A 19,948-nucleotide genomic window follows, 5' to 3' on the forward strand; every position below is an offset into this window, starting at 1 on the left:
CATCTGAGTTGGTTTAGAAAATATTAACATTTGAGCGAAAGTAGCATAGGAGTGAACTGCTAAATACTAAAAATGAAAATGAAGATGAATCAGAAATTACAATATAAAGATATCTAAAATGATAGTCAATGAGAAATAGAATTAACTTACTAGAAATAAGTTAACATAAAGCTCTGCAGTAATACATTTGGTTTGTGAAATATATAAAACAAAAACCAGGGCGGAGGAGGGGAGAGAGATCTCTTTCTATGGCCCACCACACAAATACTTTCAGCTCACAGAAGCCCAAGTAATAATAATGTGTTGTCAGATAGCTTGTTATTACTATATTTACTCTACTTATTAAACATTTACATTACTCTAGGACTTTCTTGTAAACTACGATAGAAAAAAGAAAAAAAAAGTCTTATTTTTTGAATTGCCTTTCATTGGCGGATACCGACAGGTTAAAACACGATCGCGTTCAGATAGGTTTGACCCTCTCTACTCTTCGTAGAAAGTGGCCAAGGTATCTTTGTCCTTGGTGTTCCCCCGGCACCACGGAAACGAAACTGTGTTAGGCTTCGCCCCCGTAGGCAGAGAGAGCCAATCAGGGCGCAGCCCGGGCTGATCGTGTGCAGAGTGTCATGGCGGCCTGCAGGCATTGCTGCTCGTGCCTCCGGCTCCGGCCGCTGGGCGATAGTCCCCTGCGTCTGCCAGGGCGGGATCGGGCACTCACGCAGTTGCAGGTGCGAACACTGTGGGGTGGCGCTGGGTCCCGTGCTGTGGCCGTGGACTTAGGCAGCAGGTAAGGGACGACGTGCGTTCTCTGTCCTTTCACAAGGCATCCTGTTCTGCCAGCCCGAGTACATTCATTTCCCAGGGTAGGAATCTGGCAAACCAAGTCTCATTCCCCTATTTACCCCAAACCTAAATTTCCCTCTCGGGTTTGGAGTTTGTCTCCCGGCACCCTCCTCCTTCCTTCCTGTCTCTCAGCCTCGCATCCTTTGCCTTTTGATCCGACCTCTTTCCCAGTTCCGGGCTTCCTTTCTACAGCTGAGTCTACCTTACTTCCATTCTCCTTATTTTGAGACTTTTGCGCTCTGAAATAGGCAATCACTTCTGAAATTGGAATCACTTCGGGATAATGGGCTAACAATAGATACCTACGTCATCCAATCCGATTTCTTGCCTAAAAGCGTGGCTACTATGACCCTGGGTATGAAGGGAAGGGAAATGACAGTTTATTGAACACTAGTTATATGACACTCTTTTAAACCTTCAGTAAAAGTACTATTACCCCCATTTTATAGGTAATACAACAGGCACAGAAATGGTTCAGTAACTTTCTCAGAGTCAACAAAGCTGGTACTATGAAACTAAGTGGATTTTGAAATTGTGTTTCTGTTACAAAGACCATACTTCTTCCAGGGGTACTTGTGCCAGAATTCACGTCTAAAATCACTTTTAAAAACTCTACCTGAATCATTTTTAAAATAATAAAACTGCTAATGCTTACTTTATATAAATCTACATTTCTTACATGTACTTAAAAATTTTTTTTTACCATAGTTCACACAAAAAGCTGAAAAATCTGGTTTTGAATCCAGGCCTTCCTCCCTAACTTACTGAATGACTGATCTTGAACAAATCACTTGACCACTTTTTGACTTCACAAAATGAGGACACTGGACTAGATCAAACTTTTTCTGTAAGTGGCCAGAGAGTAAATATTTTAGAGTTTGTGGGCTGCATATTATATGTCATATATTAGTGTGTGTTTACAAACCCTTTAAAAATGTAAAAGCACATTCATACAGAAACAGGCTATAGTTTGTTGACCCCTAGACAAGATGATTTCAAAGGCTCTTTCCACTTCTGGCAATCTTTGATTCTGATTTTTTGAGGGAGAGGATCCCTCTTACATTCTTCAAAGACTTAAAATTCTTCTCTGAAGAAATGCCCCAGAACATTTCATTCAGCAGACACCTACTATGTGCTAGGCACTAAGGACTCAAAGCAACAAAATCAGCCTCTGCCCTCCAAGTTTTCCATAAATAATCTACATTGAACCTTTTATTAGTAAACGACCTCTTTTGAAGCTAGTTTTTCTTTTAAACTTGTGTCATGTGTTGTAACAACTAGATTCATAAATATCATACCTGCTGGGTAAATAAATTCTTTTATCTATGTTATGAATTTGTTGTGTGCAACATTTATTGGGTGACTTCTGTGTACCATGCACTTTATATTGTTATCATAATGTTTTCTTTACAGTGCCCTGAGAGGTTGTATACTATTGTGTTTTTCAGATATGTATTTAATATTCATAATAACCTTTAAGGCAACTGTTTAGTTTTCCTTTCAACAAGCTTTTATTGAGTATCTACTATATACAGGGCATTGTATGAGGGAGTAAGATAAACACAAGTTCAGTCCTGGGAAAATCACTGTGGGAGAGGTATGGACAGAGTACTAACTAAGGGAGCACAGAAGCATATTTATCCCTCTCTAAAACTTGCCATTGAGGGTAAATCTTGAAGGACGAGGAGGAAGTAGTGATGAAATGGCAAGTGCAATTGCAAAGAGGTGGAAGAGTGCATTTGAGTAGCTAGAAATAATTCACCATGAATCAAGAAAAAGGTGAAATATGAGTTTAGCAATGAAGGTGAGGCCAGAAGACATAGGCAGAGGCCAAACCATACAGGGATTTGTGTGTGTGTGTGTGTGTGTGTGTGGTGTTTATTTAGTTTTGTGTTTCTGAATTTTTCTTGGTGGAAGTTGGAGGAAGGTGGTTTACATTCTACATCATTCTGCAAATATTTCTAAAAATGTTCTTTAAGCATCTCTCTCCCTGGAGTTCTACTTATTATAGCAGATAGCTCCTCTCTTCCCTTTCTTACTTGCTCAGCTACCGCCTTCCACTCTTCTCTCCACCAATAGTATTTCTTTGCTCATCTTATTCTTTTTATTATTTATTTTTTAAAAGTATTTTTTGATTAGGTTTTCACTCACATGGTTCAACATTTTAAAGGCTCAAAAATCTTCCTATATAGTACTATAGTCACCCAGTTCCAATCCCCAGAGTCCTCTGATGTATTATCAATCTTGTATGTAGTATTTGGAGATATTTAATACAGAAAATATTGGCAAGTAAATTGGTAAGAGATAAAATCAACCGTGAAATAAACTAAAAGTTTGTGGACAGGAAAAAATTACATAGGTCAGTTAACACTAGCTGAGATTGTAAAATATAATGGAAAGTAAACACCTGTTTTTTTGCATATGAATTGCATACACCTAGAAGGAAAACAGTTTGAATTAGGGCAGTCACCAAAGTAGGACCATAGAACTATATAGTTGGAGGCCTAGGACCCTTAAAGGAGATACTGGGTAGAATCAACAAAGAGAACAAAGAAGGTAGAAGGATTTGGTGTTTGAATAAATACATAAATCCAAGCATGAATATTTAAGAACATGGGGTATTGCAGACCAGTTTTCTCTCACTGATTGAGTCAGCCCCAAAAGTAAATCTGTTAGCTTTAGAAGCTTAACAGTGCTTTCCTGGCTCTACTTCTCTTCCTGTTGATCTTAGTAGTCCACCCCTTAGCTCATGCTTATGAGTACCTGTGCTCTTTTCTTTGGTGCACTGCTAGACCCTAAGTCTAGATGGGGCAGTATGACTGACTCGTTTTTATTAATGGAACCTGAGAAGAAGTGGTATGTGTCATCTGCAGTCTGAAGTAGTCCCTTTATTCCAATGAAGCCTCCCATTATTCAGAGAGAAGCCATGTTCTTAACCTCTGTATTCTACTGCCTTCTCTTGGTCCCCTCTACAAATCATATCACCATCACAGAAAAAAGATTGACTATCACTGGGGATGTTCAACAGAATATGTGGGAAATCTCAAAAACTCTGGGGCAAGATCCCCAGTGGTGGAACAGAGCTATAGCTTTGCTCTTTTCTCTGTATCTTGGGCCCACTTCTCTCTATTTAGTGATACCTTCCCCCCCCACACCGCACCCCCACCACTTCCCCTCACAGGTAGAAGGTGAATTCCCTTCAGAATTCACATTAGTAGATAGAATGCCAATTACTGGCAGGTCTGGAGGAAGTACTGGTAGCATATTCTCATTCAGGATTAAACAAAATTTCAAGACCCCCAAATTTACATTTTACCACATAAAACCTTAATACTGATTTCAGTTATAGGTTGATATGAGTCTGCCTGATGCTACAGTGTGACTGGTTCTGAGGCATGTCATTCATTCCTACTATTCTAGCTCTTGCTTTATCTCTTCACCTCATCATTCGGTATGTCAGTGGATACAGTTTTATTGTAGGTTGTCATCATAACATCTGTGTTGAACAATAATGGAAACCCAAATAGAATTCCTCAAATATTTCTTGTGGTTAAAATAAAATTCATAACATTTCAAGGTCAGGACTTGATAGTACAAATGTACATGCTTTGTTCTGACTTTCAAATTTAACAAAATGAGTCTAACTGAATAGATAAGTATGCTTTTCATGAATTCTGGCTTCTGGCATAAAAGCATTTAATGGGTGGAAATATTAAGGATTGTCCCTTCATCCCTTTGATGTGTGATAGAATAACTACTCTTACTTGTGGCTAGGCATTAGGGGTATGTAAGTGGGTGTATTATGTATTTTCAGCATTGGACTATAATAGAATGTTTTTGAAGCTGACTCATAAGACTAAACATCTTTTTAAGTATTTTCACAAGTCACTGAGTTGGTTTGGCTTCACCATACTCTTTCATGAATTATGGGCTCCTTGACAAGTTTTGCTGGTCTATTTCAAGCCCTCAGTGACTTCTTTTTGTACTCTCTGCAGAAACTGGGAAATAAGCCTGACAATGCCGCCTATTTCATATACATATATATCTTTAGTAAGACAGAATTCACATACCATACAATTTACCCATTTAGAATGTACAAAAGTCAGTGGTTTTAGTATAGTTTTTAGTCAAAGAGTTTTACAACCTTCACCATAATAAATTTTAGAACATTTTCATCTACTAAGAAAGAAGCCTCTGACCCGTTAGCAGTAACTTTCCACTTCTCCCCAAACCCTACAGCCCTGCAACCACTAATCTACTGTCTTTATGGATTTGCCTATTCTGGGCATTTCATATAAATGGAATCATATGATATGTGGTCATTTGGGACTGCCTTCTTTCACTTAGCATAATGTTTCCAAGGATCATCCATATGGTAATATGTATCAGTACTTCATTTTTTAATGGCTGAATAATATTCTACTGTATATCATTTTGCTTGTTCATTCATCGGTTGACAGACAATTGGAGGCTATTATGAATGATACTGCTATGAATGTTTATATGCAAACTTTGCATGTTTCATTTCATTTCTCTTGGGTATATACCTAGAAGGTAGAGTTGCTGGGTCATATGGTACTTCCGTGTTTGCCCTTTTGAGGAACTGCTAGATTATTTCCCAAAGCAAGTGCACCAGTTTACATTTCCATTAGCAGTTCAAGAGGGTTCCAGAACTACATCCTCCAACACATAAGCAGCCTACTAGATGTGAAGTAGTATCTCATTGTGGTTTTGATTTGCATTTCCCTGGTGGCTAATGATATTAAGCATGTTTTCATGTACTTATTGGCCACTTGTAGATCTTCTCTGGAGAGACATCTATTGAAATCCTTTGCAATTTTTTAAAACTGGGTTGTCTTTTTATTGTTGAGTTATAAGAATTCTTTACATGTCCTAGATAGAAGTCCTTTATCAGATATATGATTCGTAAATATCTTCTGTCGGTTTTCTATTTTTATAAATAGACTTTATTTTTTAGAGCAGTTTTAGTATCACAGCAAAATCGAGAGAAAGTACAGAGATTTCTCATTTACCTCCTACCCCACACATGCATAGCCTCCCCAAACATCAGCATCCCCCACTTTTCTTAACTTTCTTGGTGATATCCTTTGAAACATGGAAGTTTCTAATTTCAGTGAATTCCTATTTACCTTTTTTTGTCACGTGTATTTGATGTCATATATAAGAAGACTTAGAAGTTTATGAAGATTTGCTCTTATGTTTTTTCCTATGTATTTTATAGTTTTAGCTCTCATGCTTAGGTCTATGATCCATTTTGAGTTAATTTATAGTATGAGGAAGGGGTCCAACTTATTAAGTCTTTTGCATGTGGATATCCAGTTTTCCCAGCACCATTGGTTGAAAAGACTATTTCTTTCCCCCACTGATTTGTCTTGGCACCACTGATGAACATAAAGGTCTTTGTAGGCAATTTTTGTAGTATATATTTTGTCCTGAAAGCTATAGAGAGATTTTAAAAGATTTTAAGTAGGGAAATGATTCAGTTTGTGTGTTAAAAGGCTACTTTAGCCAACGAGGCAAGAGATGACAAGAGACTAAATAAACTAAGGTGGTAAATGGGAATTAACATTTAGTTAGGAAGAGAGCTTCTGAGTGAGAATAATCTTTATCTCTCATTCAGATTACTCCTATACCTTGATTTCTGTATTTTTCCTTAAGCAGCTCTCAAATTCTCCTTGTACTTTTCATAGTGATTATGAACTCTATCTCTTTTTTGTTTGTTGCTGGGTGGGGTTGTGTGGGCCTTGGTACCTTTAGTTCTGCTGGAATCTTTGATTATTTTATACTAAGCTGGGAATTAGACTAATGACTTCCGTTTGTACTGAATTTTTACTTTTTAAACAGAAAATTAGAAATATCCTCTGGAAAATTGGCCAGATTTGCAGATGGCTCTGCTGTAGTACAGGTAAAAAGTCCAGTTTTTTTACATACTCATCTTACAAGTGGTTATGGAGACTGGTACTGAATATTTTTACAATGTCATATAACTTCTTAAAATTGTGGTACTGGAAATTAATTCAGACCATTTCCAGTTTCAGAACCATTCCAGATAACCAGGGAGTCAGAGGACTGGATATGTTAAATGACCTTTAAGATCTTTTCTAAACTTGAGATTGTTTTATTCCATTAATAAATTCTATAATGCTTTTCTAAGAAAGTGATTTTACTGGTTTCTGCAACAGTAATACTTGGGAAGTTTTTCTATATGCATAGCTTAAATTTCCTTGTAAGAAGTAGAAAATATGATTGGATGTGACTAAGCTATCAGGGAGCCTTTTTTTGTTTAGTTTTATTGCCTTTGAAAAGCTCAGTGACTATTCTAATGCAGATCATGATCATGATCATGCAGAAGGGATCAAGATTGGACTACTTGTGAATAATTATTTTTATTATCATTGGTTCATGGGATAACAGTTTTTTTCTCTGGGGTTTAACTGGAGTGAGAAATCATTTAGTCACTAGTCGGATGTTAATGTCTGATTTTGAAGGAATTTACCCATGTTGTTGTTTGTGTTTAACTAAGTCAGGTGACACTGCGGTGATGGTCACAGCGGTCAGTAAAACAAAACCTTCACCTTCCCAGTTCATGCCTTTGGTGGTAAGTATTTGCTGATTTAACTGAACTGCCGTATAGCATAAATATAGAATTTATATTTTTGTCCACTGTCTAGTGAGTGCAAAATGTAAACATCCCACAACAAAGAATTTTCTGTAGTTGTTTGATACTGAGTAATTAAAAGAATTTAAATTCATTGCATCATAAGCAATTCTCATATTAGTAGTTAGCATACTTCAGAATATTCATGTTCATAAATTGACAAGAACAGTAGAAGTGCATGAGTACTTCAATGTTGGGTAAAAAATGAATTCACTGCTTTTGTAGGTTTCCCTTCAGAATGAATCTGTAAGTATATGTTTGCTGAAGAGTAAAAAGTTCATTACGATCTTATGGGTCTTTCTATTATGAAAAGGGTTATGCAGTTATATCAATCAGAGTTCACATAAAAAAAAGAAAATGTTTGACTTGACCAGAGTAAGCTACTGTGGGAAGTAGTGACGCTAGGTAGTCATCTAACTGCTAAATGGAAGGCTTTTTAAAAATCAATTTGCCAAAACATTTCTATCAGCTTTCCTTTCCCTAAGTGATAAAAAATGCTAAAAGTGAATAAATTATTCTCCACTCTTAATCTGAAATATGTTATCAGCAACCTTAGGAGACTTAGCATCATTATAAATAGTTTTTAAGAAATAGTTTGTTACTATAAAAAGCAGTCAAATGAATTTCATGTTTTTCATTGCTACTTCAGGTTGACTATAGACAGAAGGCTGCTGCAGCAGGTAGAATTCCCACAAACTATCTTAGAAGAGAGATTGGATCTTCTGATAAAGAAATTCTTACTAGTCGAGTAATAGGTAAGATATTAAGATAGAGGCATTAACCCTCTCATAAGCCTGTTAGTATCTCTTCCTTCTGTGTTCTACAATATCTCTCATATTTTCTTTCATTACATTAACACCACTAAGATTATTTACTTCTGTATCTCAGATGTGTGTTGCTTGAGAGAAGAAACTTGTTCACTGCTGAATCCTCTATACCAGGTATATTGCCTGGCACAAAATATGCATTCAATAAGTATTTATCGACTGAATGAATGAATCTATATTGAACATATAAATTCCATGGCCCACACCTCTACTCTGTTGAACCTGTCCCTAGTAATTTTCATTTTCATGGTTAGTATAGTAATTCCTGAAAGCACTGTATTCATCAGCTACTGAAATATGCCTATAATCTTTCAAATCTTTGACATCCTTAAATATTATGGGATCATTTGTAGTTTATAGCTCTTCTACCCAGAAACTGCTAGTTTGTTTATATGCATTTTTAAATCACATAATACCAAAGAAGGATTTTCTTTTGGTCTGCTATTAGTCTTAAGCCTCTTTCCTCTGCTTATGACTGATACCTATGGAACCCGAAAGAAAAGTTGCTCCCCAGTTTTAGACTTGAGTGCTCCTGCTCTGCTATCTTTTGTTTTTAGGTCGCGGTGTGTATTAATTGAAGCAGTGACATTTACTTTCGTCCTTTTCAGTGAATCAGTTCCAAGGGGATTTTTTTTTTTTTTTGACATACTATATTAATTTTTAGCCTGGTGTTTAATAGGGAAAACATTTTGAACTGTAAAGCAACTTCTGTCAGTACTATTTAATGTCTTTTCTTTTTTTCTTTTGACAGATCGTTCAATTAGACCTCTCTTTCCAGCTGGCTACTTTTATGATACACAGGTAGGGTCTCCTTTAAGTTTATTTATTTCTAGATGAACCAGAAATATTTAATGAATTTTTATACTACTTCCTAAGTAACTATTTTATTTATTTGGAAAAAAAGTAAAGGCAAATATGCCTTTACAAGGATGTCACTGCCTCAAGAAATTATTTTCTTAAGTGTAAGATATAGGCATTTTATTGCAGTATAAAAATATTCATTGGTTTGTTTTGTCTGTGCTTACAAACAAGAGGTAACAATGTTTTTACGTAAAAGAAATAGCTAATATTTACTGAATACTTTCAACATGCCCAGTATTATACATGTTTTACACACAGTATAGCCAGTAATTTTCATAAGAACCTTTTAGGAAGATGCTATTATTTTTCCTTTTAAAGATGAGGAAACTTTTGAGGCTTAAGTAATTTGCCTATGGTCAAACATGTAGTTAAATGATAGTAAGAATTAAGGGGTCTGACTACAAAACCCATGCTTTTAACCATGTAATGCTCCTATATTTTAGGCCAAGATGTTAACTGAAATGATAATCCTCTCAAATCAAGTATATTTTGTTAAGTGCTCTGAATTTTTCCCTTGTACCAGGTCCTTTGTAATTTGTTAGCAGTAGATGGTGTTAATGAACCTGATGTCCTAGCAATTAATGGTGGTAAGTATAAAAATAGAGATTAAAATTATCACTGTCAATTTTTTAAAAAGCAATGAAATATTTTTATTTCAGCTCTTATTTTTTTTTTCTTTTTTTAAGCTTCTGTAGCCCTCTCATTATCAGATATTCCTTGGAATGGACCTATCGGTAAGTTAGGATTTGAAAACAAGAAACAATTATAATTTTTGAAGAAATGCCTAGGGAGCATGTTACAGCAAGGGCATAAATTTATTGGCTCTGATTTTTTATCTCTTATTATTATCCTGAATTAGATGATATTCTAAGACTTCTTTCAGCTCTTTGAGACATTTTCATCCTTGCCTTGGATTTTATTTCTGATAGCAATATGTTATGGTCTTAGGAATTTTGTGTCCCAAGCTACTTTGATTTCTTAGTTACCTCTTCTGAGGATTGGAAAATTGACATGAGTATATACTCTTTGAAGATTAAACAAACATATGTTTATATTTATAGCTCTTATAATTTGTAACCATGCAATATAAAAATGATTCATTAAGTATATAATTATTGAGCATCCTAAATGCCAGATACTGAGCTACATGCTGAAGGAACAAAGGCAGACTAAGCACCAGCAATTCAAAGATGAACGAGGCAGCTCTTCCTTTCATTGTAAGTAAGGGAAACACAAGTAATTATTTATAAATAGTATTATAAAAGTAGAGTCAAAGTGCTAAGGAAATGATAGAGAAGAGTTAGTTTACTCTTACAAGGTAAGTCTGTCAAGGGGGCTACTCATAGTAGTCAGCATTTAGGCTGAACCTTAGTAGGATCAGATGGTAAGCATTTGCCTTGGAGAAAGTACAGTGCAGACCGGAAAAGCATGAGCATAATCACAAAGGTGTGGGAGAAACGGTATATTTGAGCAACTCAGAGTGATCCAGTGAGGTAAGGTAGGGTAGGATGCCCTTTGGGCTTTGACTATCATGGTAAAAATATGAACTTTATTGTTGTCACAATTGAAGATAGGGATTGAACTGAAGCCATCGCTGAAATGTCTTGAAACCCTAGAGTTTTTATTAAACAATTACCAATATTTTAATATATTTTAGGGGCAGTACGAATAGGAATGATTGATGGAGAATGTGTTGTTAACCCAACACGAAAAGAAATGTCTTCTAGTACTTTAAATTTAGTGGTTGCTGGAGCACCTAAAAGTCAAATTGGTAAGTACGTACAACATTTGTTCTGGATTTTACTTACAAGTTCTGGCTTATTAAAAATGCACTTAAACTCTTTTTTGTATGTATGTTTTATCTGTTAGTCAAAGATTTTTGTTTTGTTTTATTGCTGCCTTATTTTGGTAGTGCTCTTGCTTCATATCAGATAATACCTATAATTATAGAATATTATACAACTTTGAAATATACAAAAATCTGTACCAAGATAGTAATTATTTTTAGATTGATAAGCTAGTCTAAAAATTAAAGTTCTAAATCTGATAATAAATTACTTTATTAGTTTAAAAATGTTAATTTAGCTAATTCAGTCATTTTAAGCCTATCTGATGTCCTCTGAGACAGCAGGTGACCTATTTCAGAGGTGGACAACTAGTAATAAAGTAAAAGAAATGCCCTGGATCACTTTTACTCCTTGTAAGAGAAATATCATAATTGCATGAATAAAAATCGGGCCTGGGTTCTATTGAAGAAATATGGGCTTTAAAAGTCAGAATGACCTGGGTTTGAAACCCAGCATCAGCCACATGTTAGCCATATGACCTTGGACATATTAATTAAGGTCTCTTTTATCAGTTTATTCTACTACATGGCATTTGATATCTGAGACTTTTTGAAATAGGTCCTTATTATGTCGGTACCTTTTGATGAAATGTAAATTTTTAAACTTTTAGTGCTTTTTTTGTGCAATTAATGTGTGAAACACCTCATTTCCAGCTTCTTTTGGACTACTGGTCAGTAGTAGAATTAGAATTAGGTACTGTAGGACACATTTAACAGGAGTCGTATGTTATCTACATATTAGTTAGGGATTGTGTTATTAAACTAAATGACAAAACTTAAGTTGGGAATTTTTCTATCAGGTAAAAGAAATTCAAAGGTAGTGAGTCCTAGAGAGTTTAGCAATCTAGATTCCGTCTAGCTTTCTGCTCTGCTATCCTCAAGGTGTGACCCTCATCTCATGTTTATGAACTGGCTACCAGAACTCTGGCCAACGTATTGGACTTATAGGGAGGAGGAAGAAAGAGGAGGGGAATAGCAAAAAGATGTGTGCCAGCTGAGTGAGTCACCCTCCCTTTTAAGAAGCCTTCCTCTACGGCCATGCTATCCTGAACAAGCCCGATCTAGTCTGATCTCGGAAGCTAAGCAGGGTTGGGCCTGGTTAGTACTTGGATGGGAAACCACCTAGGAAGACCAGGTGCTATAGGCGTAAAAAATAAAAAATAAGGGATTGTAAACTGACAAGGTCTTTGCAATCTGTGAGGTCAACCAAGAGTTGCCTCACCTTTAAAAAAAAAAAAAAAAGAAAAAAAAAGCCTTCCAGTAAGTCCCTACAAAATAGTTTCCCTTTACATCTCATTGGGCAGAACTGTGACACATGACTGCATTTTTGACTACCAGAGAGGCAAGGAAAATGGTTTTTGGATTCTTCCTCCAGAAGGGGGATTCATACTGTAGAGAACTATCACACTATAGAGAGAGTATTCCCAAGATTTTGGGAAGCCATGAATAATGGATGACTCCTACATCATTTCTGAGTATCCCAGAAAAGGCCTTGAGCAAAGCATTGGTTTATGTGTAAAATTCTCTTGGTCTACATCTGAAATATTTTTTTGCTTAAAGTTACAGTTTCAATTAGTAAATTGATTTAGCTATTTTACAGAGTTGTTGTGAAGATTAGAGTTAAGGTTTCTAAAGTGCCTAGCATAATAACTAATAGTCATACAGTTTATACCTGCTATTATTATTATTAAAGCACAGATATAAACTTGCTTTTAAATGGTCATATAGCCTCTATCTGCCTTAGAGTTTAAACCCTCTAATTTTAAGTGGACATTGGAGGAATGAACTAAGGATCTTCATGTATGGCTTGCCATAGAAACACCATAGGCAGCCTTTCAGCTGGCTATTCTCACTTACTGCTCACTAAATGGAAGAATGATACTTTAAAGACTGCATAAACTATCAGATGGTAGTCTTTTTTTTTTTTTATGGTGACACTGGTTAACAAAATCCAGTAAGTTTCAGGTGTACATTTCAACAGTAAGGCATATACATATGGCATTGTGTGTTTACTGCCCATAGTTAGATTTCTTTCTGTCACCACATATTTGACCCCCTTTACCCCATCTATCTCCTCCCTCCCCGCTACACCCCACCTTCTGGTAACCACTAGTCTGTTGTCCATGTCCCTGATTCTCTGTTTGTTTGTTGCTTTTAGGTTTATATCTCACATATAAGTGATATCATTTGGTTTTCAACTTTTCCTGTCTGGCTTATTTCGTTTAGCAGGATTATCTCAAGGTCTATCCGTGTTGTCGCAAATAGCAGTATTTCATCTCTTCTATGGCTGAGTAAATTCCATTGTATATATGTATCACAGCTTCTTTAACCAATCATCAATCATAAGACACTTTGGTTGTTTCCACGTCCTGGCCACTGTGAATAATGCTGCTATGAACGTCGGTGTGCAAATGTCTTTTCGGATATGAGCTTTCCAGTCTTTGGGGTAAATATTCAGTAGGGGGATTGCTGGATCATATGGTAGATCAATTCTTAGTTTTTTGAGGAACCTCCATACTATTTTCCATAATGGCTGTACCAATTTGCAGTCCCACCAACAGTGTATGAGGGTTCCTTTTTCTCCACATTCTCTCCAACACTTGTTATTTCTTGTCCTATTGATAACAACTATTCTAACAGGTGTGAGATGGTATCTCATTGTGGTTTTGACTTGCATTTCCCTAATAGCTAATGATGTTGAGCATCCTTTCATGTTTGTTGGCCATTTGTATGTCTTCTTGGGAGAAGTGTCTGTTCAGGTCCTCTGTCCATTTTTTAAATGGTTTGTTTTTAACATGGTTTTCTTAACATGGCTTCTTCCTTTATTATTTCCATTCTGTTTAGAGAACTACTTTTAGGGTGAGTCCGCCAGTGACAAAATTTTCTTAGTTCTCCTTCACCTGAGAGTCTTGATTTTTCTTTCATATCTAAATATTTTCACTGGGTATAGGATTCTGGGTTAACAGTTCTGTTCCTTGAGCACCTGAAAAATGTTATACCACTTCTGGTCTCCATGGTTTCTGATGAAAAATCTGATGTTATTTGAGTTGCTTTTTCCATATGAGTAAGGAATCAATTTTCTCTGGCTGGTTTCAAGACTTTTTTATTTGTCTTTAGTTTTCAGAAGCTTAATTATGATGTGTCTTTCTTTGAGTTACCCTATGTTGGGTTTACTCAGCTTCTTGAATCTATTTGTACGTCTGTATCTTTGCCAAATTTGGGAAGCTTTCAGCTGTTTTTTCTACCCCAGTACTTTTCAGTCCTGCCATCTTTCTCCTCTTTCCAGGACTCTAGTGACACCAATATTAGATCTTCTGTTTTAATTTCACAGGTCTGTTGGAATTGTTTCTATTGACTGATAGAATTCCAACTTATAAAGCAAAGAAGATTTTTTTCATTCGAGATTATACCTAGAAGCCTTAGAAGTGACTTTTTAGATAATAATAAATCTTAATGTCAACATGATGTGGTTAAACTATTAGATATGATGCTAACTATGCATTACATGATCTTTGTACAAGTTGAAAAATGCCAGGATGCTACACAAGTTGGCAGGACTCTATTCAGCCTTGCAAAAACCAAGGCCAAAGGTGAATAGCAGATTTTAGTGAGATACCATGCTAAAAGCCCTACTTTGCATAGAAGTCTTATTGTTACAGAACCACAAAAGCAACCTTTTTATGGTAGTAGCTAGTGTCCTCTAGTAGGTTTACTTAAAACAGTATCACTGCAAAGATTTTCCCTCCTGTGCAAGAATCAGACAATGTGACAATGACAGAATTAAGTGGGAGGTAACATCAAATAATTGTTAAACAGGAAACATTTATTGGACACCTACTGCGCTGATATTTTAAAATTTCACTAAGTACATATTAAGAATCAATGCAATTGTATCTTTAAAAGGTAGAATTTTATGGCATTTGAATTATATCTAATAAAGATGTTATAAAAAATATGCATTTCTTTTCAGTTTCGTTATGAGAATTCCCTCATTAAATTTAAGAAGACTATAAACCCAACTTCACATATCAAGGTTTCTTTATTCATCTAATAAAATTGATTTGTAGAATTTATGTCATGTCATGTTATTTGAAAATGCTATATTGGTGAAATGTTCAATAGCAATCTTTTTTTTTTTTTTTTTTCTTTAAATAGTCATGTTGGAAGCCTCTGCAGAGAACATTTTACAGCAGGACTTTTGCCATGCTATCAAAGTGGGAGTAAAATATACACAACAAATAATTCAGGGCATCCAGCAGTTGGTAAAAGAAATTGGTGTTACCAAGAGGACACCTCAGAAGTTATTTATCCCTTCGTCAGAGATTGTGAAACACACGCATAAGTAAGAACAAAAGAAACTATGAAATTGTCACCAGATGTAATTTCCTCTCAGAAAAAAACTTCCCATGGAAGCCCTATTCATGCATTACTTCTTAAATAGCACCCTTCTGTTTTAAGGGTCATTACCATAAATACCAGTCTAATGTTTTAAAAAGGATAAACCCAAATACCTCTTCAGTAACCTAGATTTGAATCTCAAATGAAAGAGGGAATGAGTTTATTTGTCAAGATTCAAATAATCGCCATTACCTCTCTATGTCAAGAAAAAGAGAATAAAGCAGAAGATATTTGAATATCTAAGGAAACCGCTGTGGTTCTCAAAATCAGGTATAAACACCTCTGTATGCCCAGTACTTACAACAATGCCTGCACATAGGCAGGCACTCAGTATATATGAATGAATCACCAGAAAATTATTTCATTTTATTTTAAATTGAATAAGTAAATATTTCTCTTAGTATCAGTCTCACAGCTATTGGTCAGATTAAACTGTTATATAAACTGTCCCCAACAAGAGTTATCTGAAATAACAGCTAGAATAGAAAGAACAGCAAAAAAGTGGTTAAGAGAAAGTATAAGAAAAATCTAAGATGAAAGAAATTGAACGATTAAAGAAGTACCATTGTGAGTGATTCCCCCTGACAAGGAGAAAGAAATTTGTGTTCTGTATCGTATTATAAACAGTAAACAGATTAGCATTGTTAAAGGGCAATAAATATATTTTTTTAATGCTTCGTGAAATGTTTATTAAATATTTTAGCTTTTAAGTATTTTAGTTTTGTTTGTAATAGACACTGCTTCATGTTTCCAAATATTATGCTGATATTTATCTTGTCTTAAAATAGACTCGCCATGGAAAGACTCTACGCAGTTTTTACAAATTATGAACATGATAAAGTAGGTATATCTGGATATTGTCTTAAATAATTGTTCTGGGAAATCTTTTTTGTCATATCTCACATAAATTGTTTATGAATGTTAGCCCTATTTTTATGAGAAATCTCTAAACAGAAAACTATAGAAAAGCCTAGCTGTTTGCTTCTCCATTCTCCTTTTGTTGATTAGTATAAGTTTTAGGGACTTGTGTAAATATATTTGAATGAATTCATAAACAGGTAGTATTTCTTATAAATCAATAACCAGTTCTAATCTATTAGAGAACACTACCCATTAGAGAAACCTGAGTACTATTATAATGTGTTAATTGTAAAATAATTTAAAAATAGAAATGTTAAATGTTGGCATCTAAACTGAACCTCAACTTTCTTTCAGATTTCCAGAGATGAAGCTGTTAATAAGATAAGATTAGATACAGAGGAACAACTAAAAGGTATTTTTTTTAATTAAAAAAATATTTTAAAGAATAGACTTAAAAGTTTTTGGATGTATGAGACCTTGAAATCAGTTATTCTCATTGCTCTTCATTTTTATTTTCAGTAAATTTGTGATAATAATATATCCCAAGGTTACTGTTAAATTAATGTCTATGAATGTGGTCAGTAGTGCACCTCATACAGAGTGGGTGCCAGTAAATGTTGAATGTGAAATAGTCCTGATCTTTTCTGGATCAGATTCTTATACTCTAAGAGGGATCCTTGTTACCTGTCATCTGAAGCCTCGGAAGATGGTCTTTAAAATTCTTTAGTTCTTAATCTGTGAAATTGCAATACTAATAATATTCAGTTTATGGGGATTAAATGAATAAATAATTTACATCTTGCCTGGCATATAGCAGGTGTTCAATAAATGTTAATTGGTGCTATTATTTCATGTGGAATTGTGAAATTTAAATTTTAGATAATTTAGCTCTCTAGAAATTATTAAGCAAGGATTTTATTATAGATATCAATCACACTAACAATGTGTACCAAACATGACTTATAGTTCTTGTTAATTTTTCTACTAACAGACATATAACCTCTCACCTAATTATTTTAAGATAAAAATTCTGCTGTTAGCATTGATAGTAAGGCCATTACCTGTAACTGCCATTGAAAAAGTTTGCTGTTACTATATTTTCATCCTATTAAGAATGAGAAGTTGTATAACATCTATTTAAAAAGAAAAGTGATTTTGTGTTTATATTATACATAATATCTTCATGACTCTGGGTTCATAGGATCATATTTTAAATGTCTTATTATTTCCTCTCCAAATGCAATCTAGTTAAAACATAAAAGTTCATATTAAAGTATAATATTTAAAATTATTCTTGCCTGATGAAGATACAATACTTAATATATCTTTCTGTGGCCATTTCCTATGTTCTGATTACTTTAAAGTTATATTTAATAAATCAAAATGCTTGAGAGAACACTGCTTAAAACTTGGCATAAATCAACTGATAAGGTAAAGTGGCTTAACATTTAAAAGCATAAGCCTAGGCAGACAAATCTGTATTCAGATCACAGCTGTGTCAGTTACTACCTGTGTGATCTCAGGGAATTTTCTCCATCTCCATTAGGCCTGTTTTTTCTTCTGTAGAATGGGGATAACAATAGAATTTACTTTGTAAGTTATTATAAAGATTAAAGACATTTAAAAAACACACATAAAGTACTGGGTTCATGAAAGAACTTGACAAATGTTAATTAAAAAAATCTGTAGGTTAGGGGTGGCTCCATAGTGTAGTGGTTAGCAAGTCTGCTTTACACGCAGAAGGTCCTGGGTTGGCACCCCAGGTGGAGCCATGGACCATACCCCCGTGTGCTGGGCCTGGGGCACCGGGCCCCTGGGGCGGGCCTTGTGTGTGTGGGAGGAGACACCCTGCCTTCAAAGATCCAGTTCTTAAGGGGAGACACAACATCAGTAGGTCAGGGGTAAAAGTGAGGAGGTGCGGGAATTAAAGTGGGGCGGGGGAAACGTAGTTAGGGATTTGCAATACGTAAAGAAAATTATTCCTTTATTTGCAGACTAAGATAAAAGTTCCTCAGGCAAAACAGTGGTGACTACTCTTAAAAGTGTCAGACCTTTTCATAATACAGTTGGCTGGATTTGTCAGGTAACAATGCAATAGAGAGCTGATTTCAAAGCACTATTCTTTCTGGTAGAAAGCAAACTAAATTCCCAATAATAGTACATTTAAGGTATAATACTTGTTGTATTTCTTCTACTTGAGAACATTTGATTTATCTGCTTTTGTTTGCCTGAGAAGTACATGTGCAGAGTGAACTCCCTTGGTTTAACTCCGTAGTTAATTGATTTGAGACTGTGAATTTAAGAGAAATCCTACCTTCCAAAAAAAAGAAAACCTTTGTTTTGGTTTGTTTTCCTTCTATAGAAAAATTTCCAGAAGTTGAGTCATATGAAATAATAGAGTCCTTCAATGTTGTTGCAAAGGAGGTTTTTAGAAGTATTATTTTGAATGAATACAAAAGGTAAACATATCCTTTTTGATGGAATTCAAACAGGAACTCTCTCTGCAAGTTGCCTTGAAAGTGGCTAACTTTCTCAAAGAAAGAAACTTTTTTTTTTAAGTTAACAAGAAAGAACTACAATATTTATTTTATAAATGAGTACCTTTTGAAGAGTGTGTGGATTTTGTGGATGTGGTTGACTGTCTCTCTGTGGGCCTGGTATATCGAGCAGTGCTTCACAGCCCTGACTGCTCATAAGAATAACTTACAGAGCTTTTTAACAATATATGTGTATGGGTCACAACCCCTAAGATTCTGATTCAGAGACTGGTCTTAGGGTGGGGCCAGGTAAAGTTTTTAAAGTTCTGCAGGTAATTATGATGTGTATCTGGGCTTGAGAATTTCCTGGTAGTGATAAAAAGATAATATGTGATTTTTCTCATTTCCAACACTGCTTTACACGCTTATTTCCTTTATTACTATAGGTGTGATGGTCGAGATTTGACTTCACTTAGGAATATAAATTGTGAGGTAGATATGTTGAAAATTCTTCATGGATCAGCATTATTTCAAAGGGGACAAACGCAGGTAATATATATATAAAAAGCTACATTTGCTGATTCAGGATTGCTTAAGTAGATCTAATAGAAATACATTATGTAGATGCTATAGGTTTTTATCTTATGGAATGTATTGTCCAGATTAGCATCTGATTTTTTAAAAACATTTTGAAAAGCTTTTTTGAGGTACACAAAATTTAGTCATTCATATACCTTAGTTTATGGCATATTGTTGTTCTTGGTCTCTTCAAGACTCTCATTTGTTTTCTCCATTTAGCCTGTAGAGGCACCCATTCTCTTATAGTTAACATATATGTGTATTTCTTGTCTTGCGTATGGTGTTATGCTTTATACCTCTTATATTAATCACTCCTTAATTCTGCCAATCTAATAAATACAAAGTGGCATGTCATTGTTTCCATTTGTATTGCTCTCATTATGAGTGAAGCTAAGCATCATTATATAATAGCCAGTCAATAAAGTCACTGGGTACACCATGCCCTGTGGGGCTGCACACCTCTAGAGTCTAGAGCACTGTTTTCACATAGTATCCCTAGAGCTGAGCAAAGTGGTGGCACTGGTTCAGGTTTGCTCTTTTGTGAATTAAGTGTTTATATCCTTTGGCCAATGTTTTT

At 35.1% G+C, this 19,948-nt stretch overlaps 1 protein-coding gene and 1 pseudogene across 3 annotated transcripts in view; both read left to right on the forward strand.

Moving 5' to 3' along the window:
• The first annotated feature begins 614 nt into the window (after nt 1-614).
• Nucleotides 615-19,948, forward strand: part of PNPT1 (polyribonucleotide nucleotidyltransferase 1) — a 37,149-nt gene continuing 17,815 nt past the window's right edge. The window contains exons 1-14 of one of the 3 annotated variants that reach the window (XM_015587574.2): nt 652-787; nt 1,552-1,690; nt 6,709-6,769; nt 7,388-7,462; nt 8,172-8,277; nt 9,101-9,150; nt 9,734-9,797; nt 9,897-9,944; nt 10,868-10,981; nt 15,212-15,398; nt 16,243-16,294; nt 16,670-16,727; nt 18,678-18,774; nt 19,239-19,341. In XM_015587574.2, coding sequence (XP_015443060.1) covers nt 7,406-7,462; nt 8,172-8,277; nt 9,101-9,150; nt 9,734-9,797; nt 9,897-9,944; nt 10,868-10,981; nt 15,212-15,398; nt 16,243-16,294; nt 16,670-16,727; nt 18,678-18,774; nt 19,239-19,341 — 936 coding nt within the window. In that variant the 5' untranslated portion in view covers nt 652-787; nt 1,552-1,690; nt 6,709-6,769; nt 7,388-7,405. Of the gene's footprint in view, nt 788-1,551; nt 1,691-6,708; nt 6,770-7,387; nt 7,463-8,171; nt 8,278-9,100; nt 9,151-9,733; nt 9,798-9,896; nt 9,945-10,867; nt 10,982-15,211; nt 15,399-16,242; nt 16,295-16,669; nt 16,728-18,677; nt 18,775-19,238; nt 19,342-19,948 lie in introns of all 3 variants that reach the window. The other 2 variants (XM_015587575.2, XM_006909587.3) reach the window with 2 other exon arrangements.
• LOC112477973 lies at nt 12,085-12,203 on the forward strand (annotated as a pseudogene).

This window comes from Pteropus alecto, unplaced genomic scaffold (genome assembly GCF_000325575.1).
Source record: "Pteropus alecto unplaced genomic scaffold, ASM32557v1 scaffold131, whole genome shotgun sequence".
NCBI classification, from domain to species: domain Eukaryota; kingdom Metazoa; phylum Chordata; class Mammalia; order Chiroptera; family Pteropodidae; genus Pteropus; species Pteropus alecto.